The sequence below is a fragment of the Bubalus bubalis genome, chromosome 6 (assembly GCF_019923935.1).
Source record: "Bubalus bubalis isolate 160015118507 breed Murrah chromosome 6, NDDB_SH_1, whole genome shotgun sequence".
Taxonomy (NCBI): Eukaryota; Metazoa; Chordata; class Mammalia; order Artiodactyla; family Bovidae; genus Bubalus; species Bubalus bubalis.
In genome coordinates, this window is record NC_059162.1 from 113,246,989 (window position 1) to 113,268,662 (window position 21,674).

General features: G+C 44.2%; 1 protein-coding gene across 2 annotated transcripts in view; it reads left to right on the forward strand.

Moving 5' to 3' along the window:
• The window catches only part of TRPM8 (transient receptor potential cation channel subfamily M member 8), a 91,737-nt gene that overhangs the window by 17,870 nt on the left and 52,193 nt on the right, over window positions 1–21,674 (forward strand). For both annotated transcript variants that reach the window (XM_006053728.4, XM_044945324.2), the window contains 7 exons: window positions 658–725; window positions 2,365–2,562; window positions 11,377–11,479; window positions 12,796–12,914; window positions 17,182–17,472; window positions 19,273–19,368; window positions 20,372–20,501. In XM_006053728.4, coding sequence (XP_006053790.4) covers window positions 658–725; window positions 2,365–2,562; window positions 11,377–11,479; window positions 12,796–12,914; window positions 17,182–17,472; window positions 19,273–19,368; window positions 20,372–20,501 — 1,005 coding nt within the window. The remainder of the gene's footprint in view (window positions 1–657; window positions 726–2,364; window positions 2,563–11,376; window positions 11,480–12,795; window positions 12,915–17,181; window positions 17,473–19,272; window positions 19,369–20,371; window positions 20,502–21,674) is intronic.

Genomic DNA, 21,674 nt, shown 5'->3' on the forward strand with positions numbered 1-21,674 from the left:
ATTTTCATGCATAGATTATGCAAATGAGTGAAAGTATAATTATTGTCAGGATAAATTTGAACCTGGCTTAATATATTCAGGTCAGTTCAGTTCAGTTACTCAGTTGTGTCCGACTCTTTGCAACCCCATGGACTGCAGCACGCCAGGCCTCCCTGTCCATCACCAACTCCCGGAGTTTACTCAAACTCATGTCCATTGAGTCGGTGATGCCATTCAACCATCTCATCCTCTGTCTTCCCCTTCTCCTCCTGCCTTCAATCTTTCCCAGCATCAGGGTCTTTTCAAATGAGTCAGTTCATTGCATCAGGTGGCCAAAGTATTGGAGCTTCAGCTTCAGCATCAGTCCTTCCAATGAATATTCAGGACTGATTTCCTTTAGGATTCACTGGTTTGATCTCCATGCAGTCCAAAATATTTATTAACAAGAGTCAATCATTCACAGACTTTAGCATTTTAAATAAATGTCATGCAGTGTGACTCATGTCATGCTACTGCTGGTTTGGAGCCCAGAGATGATCCATTGTGATCAACTGATTGTCAGGTTCATTAGGTCTGCAGCCAGCACCCCCACCCTGGGCTCAAGGGGCAGAAGTTCCCTTGAGGTAGGTGAGTATTTCTGATGAGCCCAAAATATATTTTATGTTTTATATTTTACAGAGTCCAACTACGGTGGCAAGATCCCCATTGTGTGTTTTGCCCAAGGAGGTGGGAAAGAGACTTTGAAAGTGAGTCTTGGTTTGGTTTTCTAGAAGATTGGTCAACAAGTTTGCTCAACCAGTTTGTATTTTCATGGCTTTTGGGGCTCACCTAACCTAATCTGGTTGCTTTCTTTTCTACAGCAAGTAAGTAGCATTTTTCCAATCACACAGCCTGTTGCCCTAACAGACTTATGTTGTCTCCTCAGCTGAGAAGATTTAGGAAGAGACTTTGTAGCAACACGAATAGTCTGTGTACTCACTGTTGGCTTTGGCCATCAACCAGCCAAATAGAAGGGCTTGACCTGAACTCAAAACACTCAGGGATGGTAATCAACACGTATGTTGGAAAACCATGGCCACCCTGTGATCACACACACTTAGAATTACATGAAATTTCTGGCAGAGTTAGTTGGAATCATAATCTGATGCTTCTCTTTGTTTATTATTTTCTGTAACAATGATCCTTACATTTATTCCTTCATCAGCAGGTATTTATTATGTACCTTCTATGAGACCTACTGTTGAAAACATTATTAAATAAAGATTTTTCAGGGAAAGACTTTTCAGAGAAAAATTAGAGATTTTTTTCAGGGTGAAATAGTCAGTATGGAAATGCTTGAAGAGGCAGTCACATTAAAGAGGAAGAGAGATGGAGAAAAAGTAATTGAAGATGGTTGCCTCTATTATCACTCAGATTTTAGATTTAGAATTAAGGTTTCCAGCGAGGTGCTGCCGGTCTAGAGTATCGTATTTCTGTAGCATTTCCCTCAAAGTCTGTTCAGGCAATTCACAACCCACAGATGCTACAGGAGAGAGGAGAAAGGGAAGAGAAACTACCCACTGAGCTCTTCATCCTTCAGCTCACTCTCCTATACCCTCACTCCCGCCCAAGCACAGCCCCAACACCCACCTTTGGCCCAGGTAGGGAGGTGAAGATGGATCCCAGCCTGATCTGGTGAAGGCTCCGCACTCTGTGGGCAACGTCTTCTGTAAGGGGGACAGCACTCCTGGCTAAAGGAAGGGGCTGTGCTCACATGTACATTACTTTGTCTTGTCAAGTGATTAAAATTCTTAAGACCTGATTCCCCTATGCTGGTCTCTGTGGGTTTTATTGGGGGAAATAAAACTGTGGTACGTGTTTATCCAGAAAACAAATATATTTTTCTTTTCTTTTCATAAAAGGAGAAAAGAAAATTATTTGAGGAGGGAAATATGTGAGTCAAAAAAGTGTGCCAGCTTCTGGGAAGGTATTTTCATGCCTTAAATCTATGCATATTATTCACCTCTGGCAGATAAGCCATCAATGACAATGTTGGGTACCATCTTAAGAGTTGTCATTTAAATCTATGATGTCAATATTTGGAATGATCAGTTTTGTATAGAGGGATATTTTGAAGCACTTATTTATGGAAAACTTGCCAGCTGCACATGTCCTTACTATCGAATTTGATACTAACACAGGATGTAAGACAACTGGCTTACATTTTTGATTCTTAAACGGTTGCAAGTATTTGGTTTGCTTCTGATTGAAAATGAACCTCCCCTGCCCCCACAGAAGGATACAGTGCAGAGATATGTCCATGTGATTAGTTCACCAGCTTGATTAGAGCCTCGGCCCCGGGCCGGGTTCTGTTCATCTGGTCGACTCTTACCTCCCTTCTCGCAGGCCATCAATACCTCCGTCAAAAGTAAGATCCCCTGCGTGGTGGTGGAAGGCTCGGGGCAGATCGCCGATGTGATCGCGAGCCTGGTGGAGGTGGAGGATGTCCTGACGTCATCCATCATCAAGGAGAAGCTGGTGCGCTTCTTGCCCCGCACGGTGTCCCGGCTGCCTGAGGAGGAGACCGAGAGTTGGATCAGATGGGTGAGTTGCAGGGGGGGCAAGTTCATGGGAAGGGAGGGGGCGGGCGCCGCCACTGCCAGCCTCTGCTAGCAGCTCGGGCGTTTATACTTTCTCGGGACTTGGAAACTGCACTCCAGCCCAAACAGGTTTTTCCTTGGAAACTGAGGCTCACATACATTAAATGACTTGCCTAGTCTCCATACCTCAGGAGGTGTAGCAGATGGGGCTTAAATTCCAGTCCGCCTGTTTTCAAAGCTGATACTCCTTCTTTCATACCCTGATGATAGGCGTTGAGCTTCTGTGTCTCGTATCAGCAGTGGGGGGTGAGGGGGTGGGGGGTGAAATCCCTGTGATGATGTTTTAGGAATGCAGATTCTAAATTGAATCTGTATCTAGTGGAGAAGCTGTTACTACAGAAAGATTGCCTTTCTAAGTTAACTGGCCTGTGATTCATTCACAATCTCTCCTCTTTCCTATTGGATCATGTAAGAAATGTGTACTGATTGAAATACCTCCGGCTTCTTGTTGCTAAGCCTGTAAAGCATTTTAACATAGTGCTGTGCTTTCTCACCTTTCTCTCTGAATCATGACTGCTGTTGATCTGAAATGACATTCATCCTGTTGACTGTTCAGTTTGTGATAGAGTTCACATTGGCAGGAGTGGGAACGTTCCCATCAGCTCCTCTGAAAGTGGCCTTCGATGTTTGGGTATTCTTAGGAGTGTGTGTTGCCACTTGGAAAGTTTGCCATAAAGGAAATAACAGGATGTAGACAGCAAGAGTTATTTTAATCATGGAACCCATTTCATCATTAGAGTGAAAGGTTGAATTTAGTATAAATAATTTTAATAAGTCTTTTAATTAACTTCAGCAGCATTTCATTATAGAAGAATCTCGAAGTGTCAAATTTGGCAAAATTTGACACTAAAATCTTGGAGTAGTGAAGACAATCTTGCTCATGGTAGCATTTGTCATTATGTTTTTTCTTTTATCTAAGTGTAGTTGATTTGCAATATTGTGTTCATTTCAGGTATACAGCAAAGTGATTCATATATACATGTATGTATGTGCATACACACATGTGCACACATGCATACATATATATGCACGTGTATGTATATGTATGCACATATATATGTATATGTATACATATATGTATATATATGCATATGTATGCATATATATATATACACATATATATGTGCTGTGCCCATTTACTCAGTCATGTCTGACTCTTTTGTGACCTCATGGATTGTAGCTCACCAGGTTCCTCTGTCCATGGGATTTTCCAAGCAAGAATACTGGAGTGGGTTGCCATTCCCTTCTCCAGGGGATCTTCTAAACCCAGGGATCAAACCCTCATCTCCTACATTGGCAGGCAGATTCTTTACCACTGAGCCACAGGGGAAGCCCATATATTAAATCAGATCAGCTCAGTCGCTCAGTCATGTCCGACTCTTTGCGACCCCATGAATCGCAGCACGCCAGGCCTCCCTGTCCATCACCAACTCCCGGAGTTCACTCAGACTCATGTCCATCGAGTCAGTGATGCCATCCAGCCATCTCACCTCTGTCGTCCCCTTCTCCTCCTGCCCCCAATCCCTCCCAGCATCAGGGTCTTTTCCAATGAGTCAACTCTTCCCATGAGGTGGCCAAAGTACTGGAGTTTCAGCTTTAGCATCATTCCTTCCAAAGAAATCCCAGGGCTGATCTCCTTCAGAATGGACTGGTTGGATCTCTTTGCAGTCCAGGGGACTCTCAAGAGTCTTCTCCAACACCACAGTTCAAAAGCATCAATTCTTCAGCACTCAGCCTTCTTCACAGTCCAACTTTCACATCCATATATGACCACAGGAAAAACCATAGCTTTGACTAGATGAATCTTTGTTGGCAAAGTAATATCTCTGCTTTTGAATATGCTATCTAGGTTGGTCATAACTTTCCTTCCAAGGAGTAAGCGTCTTTTAATGGCTGCAGTGATTTTGGAGCCCAGAAAAATCAAGTCTGACACTGTTTCCACTGTTTCCCCATCTATTTCCCATGAAGTGATGGGACCGGATGCCATGATCTTCGTTTTCTGAATGTTGAGCTTTAAGCCAACTTTTTCACTTTCCACTTTCACTTTCATCAAGAGGCTCTTTAGTTCCTCTTCACTTTCTGCCATAAGGGTGGTGTCATCTGCATATCTGAGGTTATTAACATCTCTCCTGGCAATCTTGATTCCAGCTTGTGTTTCTTCCAGTCCAACATTTCTCATGATGTACTCTGCATATAAGTTAAATAAACAGGGTGACAATATACAGCCTTGACGAACTCCTTTTCCTATTTGGAACCAGTCTGATGTTCCATGTCCAGTTCCAACTGTTGCTTCCTGACCTGCATACAAATTTCTCAAGAGGCAGATCAGGTGGTCTGGTATTCCCATCTCTTTCAGAATTTTCCACAGTTTATTGTGATCCACACAGTCAAAGGCTTTGGCATAGTCAATAAAGCAGAAATAGATGTTTTTCTGGAACTCTCTCGCTTTTTCCGTGATCCAGCAGATGTTGACAATTTGATCTCTGGTTCCTCTGCCTTTTCTAAAACCAGCTTGAACATCTGGAAGTTCATGGTTCACATATTGCTAAAGCCTGGCTTGGAGAATTCTGAGCATTACTTTACTAGCATGTGAGATGAGTGCAATTGTGTGGTAGTTTGAGCATTCTTTGGCATTGCCTTTCTTTGGGATTGGAATGAAAACTGACCTTTTCCAGTCCTGTGGCCACTGCTGAGTTTTCCAAATTTGCTGGCATATTGAGTGCAGCACTTTCACAGCATCATCTTTCAGGATTTGGAATAGCTCAACTGGAATTCCATCACCTCCACTAGGTTTGTTCATAGTGATGCTTTCTAAGGCCCACTTGACTTCACATTCCAGGATGTCTGGCTCTAGGTGAGTGATCACACCATCATGATTATCTGGGTCATGAAGATCTTTTTTGTACAGTTCTTCTGTGTATTCTTGCCATCTCTTCTTAATGTCTTCTGCTTCTGTTAGGTCCATACCATTTCTGTCCTTTATCGAGCCTGTCTTTGCATGAAATGTTCCTTTGGTATCTCTGATTTTCTTGAAGAGATCTCTAGTCTTTCCCATTCTGTTGTTTTCCTCTATTTCTTTGCATTGATCGCTGAAGAAGGCTTTCTTATTTCTTCTTGCTATTTTTTGGAACTCTGCATTCAGATGCTTATATCTTTCCTTTTCCCCTTTGCTTTTCGCTTCTCTTCTTTTCACGGCTATTTGTAAGGCCTCCCCAGACAGCCATTTTGCTTTTTTGCATTTCTTTTCCATGGGGATGGTCTTGATTCCTGTCACCTGTACAATGTCAGGAACCTGATTCCATAGTTCATCAGGCACTCTGTCTATCATATCTAGGCCCTTAAATCTATTTTTCACTTCCACTGTATAATCATGATGGATTTGATTTAGGTCATACCTGAATGGTCTAGTGTTTTTCCCTACTTTCTTCAATTTAAGTCTGAATTTGGCAATAAGGAGTTCATGGTCTGAGCCACAGTCAGGTCCTGGTCTTGTTTTTGCTGACTGTATAGAGCTTCTCCATCTTTGGCTGCAAAGAATATAATCAATCTGATTTTGGTGTTGACCATCTGGTGATATCCATGTGTAGAGTCTTCTCTTGTGTTGTTGGAAGAGGGTGTTTGTTATGACCAGTGCATTTTCTTGGCAAAACTCTATTAGTCTTTGCCCTGCTTCATTCTGTATTCCGAGGCCAAATTTGCCTGTTACTCCAGGTGTTTCTTGACTTCCTACTTTTGCATTCCAGTCGCCTATAATGAAAAGGATATCTTTTTGGGGTGTTAGTTCTAAAAGGTCCTGTAGGTCTTCATAGAACCGTTCAACTTCAGCTTCTTCAGCATTACTGGTTGGGGCATAGACTTGGATCACTGTGATATTGAATGGTTTGCCTTGGAAACGAACAGAGATCATTCTGTCGTTTTTGAGATTGCATCCAAGTACTGCATTTCGGACTCTTTTGTTGACCATGATGGCCACTCCATTTCTTCTGAGGGATTCCTGCCCGCAGTAGTAGGTATAATGGTCATCTGAGTTAAATTCACCCATTCCAGTCCATTTCAGTTTGCTGATTCTTAGAATGTCGACATTTACTCTTGCCATCTCTTGTTTGACCACTTCCAGTTTGCCTTGATTCATGGACATGACATTCCAGGTTCCTATGCAATATTGCTCTTTACAGCATCAGACCTTGCTTCTATCACCAGTCACATCCACAGCTGGGTGTTCTTTTTGCTTTGGCTCCATCCCTTCATTCTTTCTGGAGTTATTTCTCCACTGATCTCCAGTAGCATATTGGGCACCTACCGACCTGGGGAGTTCCTCTTTCAGTATCCTATCATTTTGCTTTTTCATACTGTTCATGGGGTTCTCAAGGCAAGAATACTGAAGTGGTTTGCCATTCCCTTCTCCAGTGGACCACATTCTGTCAGATCTCTCCATCATGACCCGCCCATCTTGGGTTGCCCCACGGGCATGGCTTAGTTTCATTGAGTTAGACAAGGCTGTGGTCCTAGTGTGATTAGATTGACTAGTTTTCTGTGCGTATGGTTTCAGTGTGTTTGCCCTCTGATGCCCTCTTGCAACACCTACCATCTTACTCGGGTTTCCCTTACCTTGGGCGTGGGGTATCTCTTCACGGCTGCTCCAGCAAGGCGCAGCCGCTGCTCTTTACCTTGGACGAGGGGCATCTCCTCACCGCCGCCCTCCCTGGCCTTCAACGTGGGACGGCTCCTCCAGGCCCTCCCGCGCCCGGGCAGCCACTACAGCACTACCCCTGCAAGGAGCAGATCCCAGTGAAGAGGCGGGAAGGGGCTGGCTGGGCACGGCCGAAGTGGTCAGTTGCCTACGTCACTCCCCAACCCCAAGCCAATCGAGGGAGTGGTGAAGAATCCACCTGCCAGTGCAGGAGACGCAGGAAACATGGATTTGATCCCTGGGTTGGGAAGATACTGTGGAGAAGGAAATGGCAACCCACTCCAGTATTCTTGCCTGGAGAATCCCTTGGACAGAGGAGCCTGGCAGGCTACAGTTCATGGGATTGGAAAGAGTTGGACATGGTTGAACATGCATACACACAAACACCCTGAATACCCAGGAGCCCGATTTGAATAGAGTGCCCTCTGGCTGAAAATATGTGGGTGAGAGAAATACGTATAACCCACAGTGGTCATTTCTGTTCCCCATATATTCAGACCTAAACAGCTTAAGTCTTTGCAAACGTATCAAGGGAGCAACCCCAAAGCACAGATAGAAACCTAAGACTTCGTGTGTTGAGCAGTGTCGTCAAGACACTTTCCTGTGATGGATGGAAGAAATCCAGCGGTCAGTTCAAGGATGCTCGCAGACAAAGGAACAAACAACTCTTAACTCACCCATCAAAAATGGCCCTGGGTCCATTCCAGTGACTATCCTCTTATTCCTTATGCACATTGCTTGTAGAGTCCAGACAAGGTCATGTCCAAAGGGCCATGCCACCATATGGGTCCCCATACCCTTTATAAAGGATATTAAAATTTTTTTTATGTGGGCCATTTTTTAAAAAGTCTTTATTGAATTTTTTATAATATTGTTTCTGTTTTATGTTTTGGGTTTTTGGCTGTGAGGCATGTGGGATCTTAGCTACCCAACCAGGGATTGAATTGGCTCCCCTTACATTGGAAGGTGAAGTTTTAACCACTGGACCACCAGGGAAGTCCCTTTATGACGGGTTTTGATTTTCTGCTTCAAGAAAACTGCTACAGGAAAGTCACGTGAAGCAGGCTAAATGTCAGACACATTTCACTTTCTATGATTATATTGCCCTTTCTGGGATGCGTATCTAATTCGTATTCATATGCTAATGATTTATCATAATTATAATCATGTCAATCAGAAGACATACATCAATAATAAAAATTAGCCTGGCATTTTAATTGTGCATTTATATGGGGTTTGGCAGTTGGTAGAGATTTCCCAAAAGACAAAGCTCAAGAGTGGAATTATTAATGAATGAACGTATACATTCAGTCAGACATTCGTTGAGCAAGCTCTCGGGGGAGTTGCAGGTGGCCTCACTGGCCATGTGGACAAGCAGCCCCTAAGCCTGGCGTCACAGTTTCTCATCCTCCTCAAGAGACCCCATATGCTTGCCCACTGGGCCCAGGCCCTCCTCCCAACCAGGGCTCTCATAGTTCCCCACTCTGCCCACTCCCACCTTCTCAAGAGCTTGACCCTTCAGCGTCTCCCAGCCAGCCAACCTGGTATCATTCATTTCCAACACTTGCATTTATTCAGTAGTAATTTATTGAGCACATACTGATGCCTGATCCTGCAACAGACATTTCAGAAAGGAAAATACACAACAGGGAGTGCCTGTCTTCAGAAAGAAAATGGAAATTAAAAAAAAAAAAATTCCTGTTGAGTGATTACAGTACAGGGCACTGTTTAATTTCCTACCAGAAAAGGGAGTTTTGAAGAAAATTAGTAGTGTGGATACACGGGGCTTGAGCCAAGGGAGCCTGGCCTGGTGTGGGAGGGCCTTTCAGCAGAGGGCTTCTCAGAGGAGGTGACGTGGGACCTGAGATCTGAGTGATGGGTGAGGGTCAAGGGTGAGGGCTGGGCTTGTTTGGGGCACAGCTCCTGAGACTTGAGATAAGCCCAGCTCCCCAAGGGACTGAAAGATGAAGGTGAGGGTGGACGCGTTGGGGTGGAGACTGTGGGACTTAGGAGGGGCCAGGCCAGGGAGCTCTTTGAACACTGTCTAGAGCTTTTGGTCTTGTTCAGGTGTGTCAGGAAGTCACCGAGGAGTTTGAGGCAGGGCGAGGTGTGATCTGAGACTGTTGCAGTTGAGCTCACATGGGCTGCAGTTGGGGGTCAGGATCCTAGGGGGATGGAGTACTGGTGGGCGCCCCTACAGAGTCTCTGAGTTCCATCCATTTGCTCTGTATCCATGTTCATCTTCTCCTTCTTCCTTTTAATTCCAAAGGAAAAGTTGTCTTGGCCCTTCTGTGCTGCCCACCCCCAGCTGGCCCCAGAATCCTGGGACCTAGACCCCTCCTCACCTGTCATTTCTGGCCAGACCCCTTTCCTTTGCGTGAACAAAGGCTGCCAGCGTGGTGGGAGGACCCTTCCCTTCCTGCCGTCAGGCCCTCTCCCTCTCCATCAAACTCACTGTGGTCTGTGCCTTCCTGCAGTTTTCATCTATTTCCTCGTCACCCTCAGATGCCTCTTGAATGAAGCCCTTGGACACCACCCTTCCCAGGAAACTGCAACCTTAAGGTCACCTCTTAAAATCAAAATTCAAGGGCGCTCCTTTTTTCTTTTAAAAAATTGAACTCAAGTTTTAATACTGTGTTCTATCAGGTGTACAGCCAAGTGATTCAAATATATATATGCATATATAAATAAATGTACTTACTGTTGTTGTTGTTCAGTTGCCCAGTTGTGTCTGACTCTTTGTGACCCCATGGACTGCAGCATGCCAAGCCTCTCTGTCCCTCACCATCTTCTGGAGTTTGCCCAAGTTCATGTTCATTTCATCGGTGAAGCTGTCGAGTCATCTCATCTTTTGACCTCCCTTCTCTTTCTGACCTCAATCTTTCCTAGCATCGGGTACTTTTCCAATGAGTCAGCTGTTCGAATCAGATGACCAAAATACTGGAGCTTCAGCCTCAGCATCAGTCCTTCCAGGGAATATTCAGGGTTGATCTCCCTTAAGATCAACTGGTTTGATCCCCTTGCTGTCCAAGGGACTCTCAAGGGTCTGCTCCAGCAACATGATCTGAAGGCATCAATTCTTTGGTGTTCTGCCTTCTTTGTGTCCAGCTCTTACAACCGTGCGTGACCACTGGGAAGACCATAGCCTTGACTCTGTGGACCTTTGTCGGTAGAGCAGCGTCCCTGCTTTTCTAGGTTTGTCATCGCTTTCCTGCCAAGAAGCCACCGTCTTCTGATTTCACGGCTGCAGTCACTGTCCTCAGTGGTTTTGGAGCCCAGGAAGAGGGAATCTGTCACTGCTTCCACCTTCTCCCCTTCTATTTGCCATGCGGTAATGGGGCTGGATGCCATGATCTTAGATTTTTAAATATTTAGTCTTAAGCCGGCTCTTTCACTCTCCTCCCTCACCCTCACCAAGAGGCTCTTTAGTTCCTCTTCGATTTCTGCGATTGGAGTGCTATATCTGAAGTTGTTGATGTTTTTCCCTCCTGTCTTGATTCCGGCTTGTAACTCACCCAGCCCGGCATTTCTCATGATGTGCTCAGCGTATAGGTTAAACAAACAGGGTGACAGCAGACAGCCCTGTCGTATTCGTTTGTCGATCTTGAACCGATCAGTTGTTCCATACAGGGTTCTAACGGCTGCTTCTTGACCCACATATGGGTTTCTCGGGAGACAGGTAGGATGGTCTGGTATTCCCATCTCTCAGCTTTCCGTAGTTTGTCATGATCTACATGGTCAAAAGCTTTAGCAGAGTTGATGAACAGAGACAGGTGTTTTTCTGTACGTATATATGTGTGTGTCTATATATAAGAATAAGAATATATGTACACACATATTTTTATGTGTCACATACACACACTCACACTCACCCCTAGTCATTTTATCTTGCAGCTTTCTGATAGGTTCTTTTAGATATACGTGTCCTTATAGAAGTAGTGCTTTATGCTCTATAGGTGGTCTTTACAAAAAATGGAACAAGACATTCCTCACCAAAAGAGAGAGAAGTTTATACTCCTCGGGCCTGAAATCAGTTGGCTGACAATTCTGCTCTTTAAATCTTGCCAGCTCAAAGAAATTGTCGAAAGTTCTCACCTATTAACAGTTATTAAAATGGAAGAAGCAGGGGATGAAATTGTGAGCAATGCGATCTCCTATGCGTTGTACAAAGGTGAGTAAAAATAGCTCTTCTAGAAATGTGACTTTCTGTGGCTTTTAATGGCTGGCATTTATTTTTTAAACAGCCTTACTGGAAATATAGTCTTGCATTTAATTTTGATTATCATAGGTTGAAAGTTATAATAACTATTATTGACCTCCTTGGATGTATGTATTTAATAGAACAAGAATTTTTATGTCATTAAAATACTGGTTAAATATGATCACAGTGCTTTCCAAAGAATTGTCTCTAGTAGTGGTTTAAAATCTTTTTCTGAGCCTCAGACACCTGGGAGAATGTGATAAAAGCTGTGGACTTTTGTCCTAGTATTCCACATCTGTGTACACATGTGCACACACACTTCACACACAGATGATTCTGCATTCAGTTTCAGGGGCTAACACATCTCCTGAAGCTTGTGAATGAACCTTAGTTTTAAATTCTCATGTGTGAACTTTGCTTCCTGAGAATCCCATCCAGGTGGAATTACCTGAAGCAAATAGATCCTTGACAAAGACCGTGCGGAGTTGAGCCGCCTGATTAATATCTGTAAGGTATGCAGAGCAGCGCAAGGCACCTCGGAAGTGCATGTTAAGCACTAACTATTTATTAGAAACATTCTTGTCGTACTTGTCAGAAATTTGGTTTAAAAGATATTTATTGAAATGGGGCTACATCTGTAGAGATACGCAGATACAGAAAATAATAGCTCTGGAAAAGACAAGTAGAACATTGTTATAATATAGCTCTTTATTTCATAGATTTAGATATAGTATAAGTCAGATGTGGCCCTGGAAATGTAATATTTATGGAATCTGAATCTATAGGAAAATATCAATATGCCATAGTTACACTGTTAGGATATGGAATGGAAAGATATTATCACCTAAATTGATCCTCATCATATACTTTGGGACATAGAGAATATGGATAAGAATCAGTGAAAATAAAGTGTCAGTGAAACGACAGCTCTGAATGTCTGATTCCTTTTTTCTTAAAGATTTTTTTTTTTGATCTGGACCATTTTTTAAAAACCTTTAATGAATATATCACAATATTGTTTCTGCTTGTTATGTTTTGGTTTTTCGGCTGCAAAGCATGTGGGAATCTTAGCTTCTTGTCCGGGGATTGAACCCACACCCCCTGCACTGGAAGATAAAGTCTGAACCACTGGACTACCAGTGAAGTCCCTCTAAGTGTTTGATTCTAAGAGAACATGTTCAGAATCTCCTTTGACAAATGGCTCTGATAGTTGGCCATATGGAATGGTTCTGATGCTCTTGTTTCTGGGTGTTTGGTAAGTTGACTTTTTCCCTGTCCTCTTACAGCCTTTAGCACCAATGAACAAGATAAGGATAACTGGAATGGGCAGCTTAAGCTTCTACTGGAGTGGAACCAGCTGGACATAGCCAATGATGAGATTTTCACCAATGACCGCCGATGGGAGGTAAATAAGAAGCCCTCCTCAGGGCTTCCAGTGGCAGGTCTAGTCCGTTTCTAAGAAGGCCTTTGATACTGAATCTTGAAATGGACGTTCTGTCTGGTGCATCTGTGTTGCTAGGCCTCATTTTCTTCATCTGTTCTTGCTGTTGTTCAGTCGCTAAGTTGTGTCCGACTCTTCTCGACCTCATGGACTGCAGCATGCCAAGCTTCCCTGTCCATCACCATCTCCCGGAGTTTGCCCAAACTCATGTCCATTGAGTCAGTGATGCCATCCAACCATCTCGTCCTCTGTCACCTCCTTCTCCTTCTGCCCTCAATCTTTCCCAGCATCAGGGTCTTTTCCAATGAGTTGACTCTTCACATCAGGTGGCCAAAGTATTGGAGCTTCAGCATCAGTCCTTCCAATGAAAGTTCAGGATTGATTTCCTTTAGGATTGGCTGGTTTGATCTCCTTGCTATTTGAGGGACTCTCAAGAGTCTTCTCCAGCACTTCTTCATCTGCAGTATGGGATAATAACATTGACTTCGTAGGTTGGTTGTAAAGAGATAATAAAACTAAATACACTAATGTAAGGTAGCATCAAGCCACCAATATCATCTAAAGTTTACAGCTTTTCAGCTATGATGTGAGAGGCAATTCTCCATCTGGGTGTAGAGGTGAAGATTTCCTCTTGGGGGAAATATATGCTTGACAGTGGTACTCATTTTGTGCCCTACTCTACCTTCCTAGCCAAATTTTAATGAGAAAACTGTCAGACGTGAGATGCATAAGAGACAAATAGAACAAGTTGATTGAAGACGTACAATGAATATCATAGAAAATCGGGCCTCCCCCAGGCAAACCGGTGCCTCCAATATGGAAGTTGTACGTCCAGGAAATCTGTAATTTTTCCCCAGTAAGCTGACTTTTCTCATTTAGAATTAATTTTTTCACATTTATTCAGCTGCACCGAGTCTTGGTTGCAGTAGGCGGGGTCTTACATGGGAACTCTTAGTTGCAGGATCTAGTTCCCTGACCAGGGGTCAGACTCGGGCCCCCTGCATTGGGAGCACAGAATCTTAGCCACTGGCCTGCTAGGGAAGTCCCTCTCACTTTGAATTTGATGACAGCTGTAAGGCTACACTTTCCAGCAGCATCCTCTTGTATACAACTCAACTGAGATCCACTTCAGGAATTCTGTTTCATAGGAACAATTATAAAATGTCACACTTGGATCCACATAGCAAGGGCTTCTTTGTTTTCAGCTCTTCAGTCACTGGTGGGCAGTGAGAATTTCATTTTATATGTGTATAACAGTATAAGGCATGTGTATTTCATAACTGTGTATCCTTCCCAGTCAGACTCAGAAAACACTTTTAGGCCCATCATCATATAATCAAAGATGAAGAATTCATTTATACTAACGTGATCAATTTTAATAATAGAATACAAATAAAGTCATGGCTTATGGACATTTAAATTATTCATTTCTTTAGCAAACACTATCTTTGTTTGGTTTTTGCAGTATAATGAGCCCTATCTCATATGGCAAGCCTTGAGTTAGTTGAGGGAAAGTAGAATTGCAAGTAGATTTAGCTAATTGATTCATAAATGAACCCATGTGTGTGAACTGTCCTATTTAAGTGAGGTTAGATGGTACAAATACACATAAAGTTGGGCACATATTGAATTGATCACTTAATTTTTCTAACTTAGATAAAGATAGTTAAGCATGAAGGGTCTAATGGTTGAGAGAATGGACTCTGGAGCCACTTCCTCTGCATGACTTAACCTCTGCAAGTTACTTAACTTTTCCATGCCTCCATTTCCTTGCACAGTGGTGAGTTGGGGTCAGCTCATACTGTTTTTGGAGAAGGCAATGGCAACCCACTCCAGTACTCTTGCCTGGAAAATCCCATGGACAGAGGAGCCTGGTAGGCTGCAGTCCACGGGGTCGCTGGGAGTCGGACATAACTGAGCGACTTCACTTTCACTTTTCACTTTCATGCATTGGAGAAGGAAATGGCAACCTACTCTAGTGTTCTTGCCTGGAGAATCCCAGGGATGGGGGAGCCTGGTGGGCTGCTGTCTCTGGGGTCGCACAGAGTCGGACACGACTGAAGTGACTTAGCAGCAGCAGTAGCAGCCATGGGTACCACGGGGGCAGGGTGGGGGTGGCATTCTGATGGCATTTTGGGAGCCTGTTCTGAACTTGAATCTCTAAAGGCATCTTGACCTGTGTTACCTCATTTCATCCCCACAAACACCTATTTTACAGATGAGAAAAATGAGGTTCAGAGACACAGTCTCATTCAAGGTTGCACATAAGGTAAGGTAATGGTAAAACCAAGGTGTGGAGACAAAGGTGTGTCTGACTTTGAAGCTGTTCTCTTTCCCTGTGTGCCAGGGGTTCTCAAAGAGTGATCCCTGGACCGGGGGTAGCATGGGCTTAACCTGGAAGCTGGTTAGCAGTGCAGATCATCAGGTCAGCCACCGCTTTTTGCCTCTGTCCCACTGGGAGCCACAGAGTGGGAACTGAAGGGCCCCTTGCCAGTTCCCTCTGCAGGCAATGTGTGATCTTCCTGAGACCAACATCAGACAGAAACAGAAACCGCTAATGCTGCCCTTGGCCGGGGATATTCCCCTGAACTGGGGCTCAGACACGTCCAGTGAGGAGAGTGGATTGGGTGGGCGGCAAGGAGATGTGTGTGGGTTCGGCGCTGCAGTGCCCAGGCTCCTGGAACTGCCCCCACTGGCTCCAGCTGATGGTTCTCCATGGTATCAGATCTTCTGGTGTTTACTCGTGAGTGTTATTTGCTCCGTCATGTCTGACTCTTTGCGACCCCATGGACTGTATGTAGCCCGCCAGGCTCCTCTGTCCATGGGATTCTCCAGGCAAGAATACTGGAACGGGTTGCCATTCCTTGTTCCAGGGGATCTTCCTGACCCTGGGATTGAACCTAGGTCTCCTGCATTGCAGGTGGATTCTTCACTGTCTGAGGCATCTGGATTTTAATGCTGGAATTGTGGATTTTTATGAACCATCTAATTTTTAATTAATTTTTATTACAGTATAGTTGCTTTATAGGACTTTATAGTGGTTTTGTAGGACTTCCCTGTAGCTCAAATGGTAAAGAATCTGCCTGTAATGCAGGAGACCAGGGTTCAATCCCTGGGTCGGGAAGATCCTTTGGAGAATGGAATGGCAACCCCCTCCAGTATTCTTGCCTGGAGAATCCCATGGACAGAGGAGGCTGGTGGGCTACAGTGCATGGGGTTGAAAAGAGTCGGACACTACTGAGCGACTAACACACACACATAGTTGCTTTAGAGTGTTGTGTTAGTTTCTGCTGCACGGCAAAATGAATCAGCCGTACATATGCATATGTCCCCTCCCTTCCAGATTTCCTTCCCATTTAGGACACCATGGTGCATTGAGTTCCCTGTGTTATACAGTATATTCGTATCAGTTTTCTATTTTATACATAGTCTAATTGTTAATGTTGGCAACTGAATCAAACTGTAAAAAATATTGGGTTGGCCAAAATATTCATTCAGGTGTTGAAACACATGAGTGAACTTTTGGGCAACCCAGTACTAAGGAGGACATTGGGAACCAGTGGTGTGATCTGTGGACCACTGGTTTGTGCCTGAAGAATGTATTAATTATTAAGATTTTCAATAAGCTTCTATGGGATAAGACTTAAGGAGCCCAGACAGTAGAGAGAAAGGGAAATAATAACTGGGTATCACTGTCAGGTGTTCCAGTAACTCATGGTTTTTGAACATGGGCAGGCGTTTCCTCATGGTGTGTGAAGGGCAGCAGGGTGACCCCACGGCACAGACGGAAGAGTTGGTTGGTGGTTGGCTCATAATGGTGTCTACTGTAGACCTCAGAGAAATGGTGTGAGCTGGATGGCAAGTTCCCTGCCCCGTAACAGAGTCAGTGCTTCTGTACGAGACATTGGGATCAATTCTTGGTCAATGTCATCCCACATGGTGCCATCGTCTCCACTTTACCATAGCACAAGGCCAAGTCCCATCCAAACCCACGTCTGGCTGAGTTCAGATCCCACCATGCTGCTTCCTTCTCCTGCCTCAATGCTTGAGCTAAAATCCAACATTGTGTTACAACTGAAAAGATAAATTTTATTTCCAAGGCAGAACTGAAAGAGAATCTGATAATCCTGTTACTTTGTGGTTGAAAATGCAATGTAAGCTGAGGAAGAAAATGGCTTGCTTCTTTAATTGGATTTAGGGTGTGCGTCCTCTCTCTGCTCTTTCTCCTCAGTCCGCTGACCTTCAGGAAGTCATGTTTACAGCTCTTATAAAGGACAGACCCAAGTTTGTCCGCCTCTTTCTGGAGAACGGCTTGAACCTGCGGAAGTTCCTCACCAACGACGTCCTCACGGAGCTCTTCTCCAATCACTTCAGCTCCCTGGTGTATCGAAACCTGCAGATCGCCAAGAATTCCTATAATGATGCCCTCCTCACCTTTGTCTGGAAACTGGTTGCTAACTTCCGAAGAGGCTTCCGGAAGGAAGACAGGAATAGCAGAGATGAAATAGACATAGAGCTCCATGTATGTACTGGGATGGTTGTCTGCCTGAATTCTCTGATCTCTTGAGTCTTCCTTCAGAAAAATCTCTCTACCTCTCTAGATTCCTACTCCCTACCTCATCACCATCATGTAGTCAACATATTGGGTTTGTTAATTTTCTTGCCCTACTTCATTTATTTAAGCTAGCAAATCCTACTGAGATAATAAATGGTGCATTTTCTTGCTTTATTCTTTGTGTTATATTTATAACTAGTTATTGCAGTGTTTATTAATTGCAAAGGTTGGTGTGATGCACTTTCTGAAGGCATCTAACAGAGAACAGGGGCAAACAAATGGCAACCTGTTCATGCCTTAGCCTTTTGGACGTAATCTGCCTAAAATAGTTCTGTGCTATCCGTGCAAAGGACTGGAGAACTACCAAGTTTTCCTTTGTGAATGAAAAGGGAAGCAAATCTTTCCAAAAGGATAATCCTGGTTTCCACTTGAGAGGATGTTATGGATGTACCACTTATATTCTTTCAAGATTTTCTACTTAAAGGACAGGCAGGGCCAGTTTCCTGCACCTGCAACTCTTTGCTGAAGGCTTGCTCTGCTCAGAGCCCCCTGAGGGTCATGTTGGTGTATAAATACCCCAGCAACCTTCCTACTCAGAGGGGATAATTCTGAGGCCTGTGTCCTACACTGGCCCCTAGAGTGGCCTAGTGGGACTGTTGTTGTTTAGTCGCTAAGTCATGTCTGGCTCTTTGCAGCCCCATGGACTACAGCCCGCCAGTCTCCTTTGTCCATGGGATTCTCCAGGCAAGAATACTGTAGTGGGTTGCCATTTCCTTCTCCAGGGGATCTTCCTGACCCAGGGACTGAACCCACATCTCCTGCATTGGCAGGCAGATTCCCACTGAGCCACCAGGGAAGCCCCACCTAGTGGGATTAGTTTCTGGTTATTTACCATGATCACCTGTTGGTCCGTCCTTTTCTAATTTCGTTTCCTCAACCTCCGAGTGGTTTTCCTGGAATCACTTCTCAAATAAAATGCTTGTCTCAAATCCTTTTACTTCTGGGAAAACTCAAGCTAGGTCATTATCTCTTATAGTTCTAGAATTTTAATATATGTGTGTGTTGTAAAAATCTAAATGAGCTAGGTGTTTGAAGAAGTTGGAAGTGTTTAAAAAGCTGTTTGATTCTATTTATAGTGAAACTCTCCACAGCATCCATAACTGTGCCAGAAACATTTTGTATCTTGGTAAAACTTGTAGGAAAGATTAAAAGGAATCTATACATAGAGTTGTTTTTCTATCTGAAAAAGATTCTCTTGGGCCGCTAAATGAAGCTGGGATTCTAGCTGAAACATTAGGAATTGAAACTTTGAATAACACTCCAAAGAAATAAATATAGTTTTACATTGTGATAATTGAACTTTAACTATCGGAAAGTCGGAATTTAGATTGAGCATTTTTCTAGATGAGAAGGAGATTTATATGGTGAGAAGGAATTGCTTTCTCTTCCGGCTGTCAGAGTCATTCAGGTTTTAAATTGCTGTCAGTCAGCACATTTTCCCCACCCTTTATACTTTTCCATCTACTTGTACATTGCCTTTTGTGATAGATCAAAGATTCCGTGTCAGATTATACCACCTGGTGCATTGTGGAGATGAAACGCTCATCTGTATTCTGTGAAAATGGATTCAGGCACCGAGTTACAGAGCCCTCCAAACACGGGGTGCTCCCTAGGGCATCCTGACCCCATTTTCATTCTCACACTAGTGTGTCTGCTAAAGTGGTGTTCCAGCTGCAGGTGCTGACTCCCTGCTCTAACCCCTCCCAGGATGTGTCTCCTATTACTCGGCACCCCCTGCAAGCACTCTTCATCTGGGCCATTCTTCAGAACAAGAAGGAACTCTCCAAAGTCATCTGGGAGCAGGTAAATGCCCATTTCCTTGGCAAATGTGTGCTTTGCTGTGGTTGTTCTGACCCTCTCAGAACTCACACATGTGTGCGCATGTGTGTCCACGCTCAGTCCTGTCTGACTATTTGCTACCCCAGCGAGTGTAGCCCACCAGGCTCCTCTATCCTTAAAATTTTCCAGGCAAGTATACTGGAGCGAGTTGCCATTTCCTTCTCCAGGGGATCTTCCTGATCCAGGCTTTGAAGCTCTGTGTCTTGGATCTCCTGGATTGGTAGATGGATTCTTTACCACTGCACCACCTGGGGAGCCTAATCTTAAAGCATCATTAATGAAATGAAATTTTTGATGTAACGAAAATGATTGTGGCTTGTTTTTAATGTGAACAGAGGTGTGTTTGGGAGGGGAGGTCTCTGGAAAGTCCTGGGCTTTGTGGGCAATCCAGGAAGCACTTACTTCTTAGGTGTGTGTGGATGTGCGATTGTTTTCCAAGTGGATGAGGTTTTTAAGTTTAGTTTAAAAATTAATTTCTAGCTTTATCACATTATAGACAGGAAGGTAGGACCTGTACAAAATCTGCTCTGGGAAATGATTGATATTTTTCTCTGTGATTCCATACATAATGATTTTTCTAAATGATTTATGAGCAGTTGAAAAGCAGTTACCTTCTCTGCTAAATATTAATTCACACACAGTCTTACTAACTACATTGTCAGATCTTTGTGTCCTTGGCCACTTTCCCACCTGAGCTCTTACAGCATGGGGGTGGGTCTTCAGACCTCCCACTGCCCCATCGAACTATCAGCTTGTCCTACATTGATCCTGATACTGTCTTTTTGTCTGTTAATTCCGTGTTCAAGACTGTGAGTATATTCAGGTTCAGGACTCTTGGTGCACATTGCACATCTTGTTGGGAATCCATTTCCTGCTTTTGCCACAATTTTTTTCCTTGTCTGACTTTGACGTTGGCTTGACCACAAGGGATTTAGAATTAACGGCAGCATGCTCACTTCTCTGAAAGACCAGGGGCTGTACTCTGGCCGCCCTGGGGGCCAGCAAACTTCTGAAGACTCTGGCTAAGGTGAAGAATGACATCAACGCTGCGGGGGAGTCGGAGGAGCTGGCAAACGAGTACGAGACCCGGGCAGTGGGTAAGCCTCCTGGAATGGGACCCGGGGGTGGCATAGGCACGCTAGGGGGCATTTACTGACTTTCCTAAGATTTAAGGTGGGGAAAAATGGGGGCTTCCTCACCCCACAGCCTCCCAGAGCCATATCCAGGTCAAGTCTAAGTAACTCAGCACCGTAGGGGAGCCTTGGAGTGTTGCTATTCAGAAACCGTGACAGGTCTGAGGTTTCACCTGACATGTGAGCTAATGGGTTAGCCTGCCAGTCTCCCATACCCATACCTAGGGAAGACCCCAGAGCCCTAGTTAGGGGCCACAGATAGTTTATTACTGTGGGAAAGGCAGCATTCAGAACAGCATCCAGGGTTGTTCCTCATGCCTCGATTCCCCACAGGGTGATGTGAATAAGAGCTGGTGTTGACAGTCCCACAGCTCCCCAAAATCAGGAGACTCAGGGCCTCTATAATATAAGACGACAGACGAGCTGCCCAGCGCCCTCCAGGGGGAGGTTTCTCATCACCAGGAACAGACGTGGGCAGAGACCTTGCTGAGTCTGATGCTCCCGGAACATCTGTCCTCCGTTTACTTCACCTGCCCTTGAACAAAGCTTATCAGTGCCCCTGCTCAGAAGGCCCGGGCCATGCGAGGTGTGAGAAATCCAGGACCAAGTTGCCTCCCAGCAATGCAGAATGTTAGGCCAGTTCTATTTTTTTTCCCCCCCAACTTGGGAGTTTTAAGTTTGCAGTTTGGCACATTGCCAACTGCAGCCGTGTTTATCTGTTGTCTTATGTAATGAAGAAATCCTCATGAGTTGCTTCTCTGCATTGGAAAAAAAGGTGTCTGATTTTTTTCTTCTAATATATTTAAAATTTGAAGATACCATGTTGATTTCAGATTGACCTAGCTAGCCAATGAATCCTAACATTTTGACTTTTAAAATAGTTCCTCTGAGGATCAACACACCAATCTCTTTGTCATAAGAGCACAAAATATGAACTCTTACATGTCAAAATACGAGACATCCTCAATGCAATTGGTCAGTGTTTTTTTTATTACATCATTTTGGCTTTTTTTTTTGGCCCTGTGCCTTAACTGCAGAGACCCTCACCAAGAAAGCACAAAAGGTAGATGAGATAGCCGAGGGTCTGAACCCTCCCCACTGTGGCTGAGCCCCATCAAAGCGGGGGGGCTCCCTGTG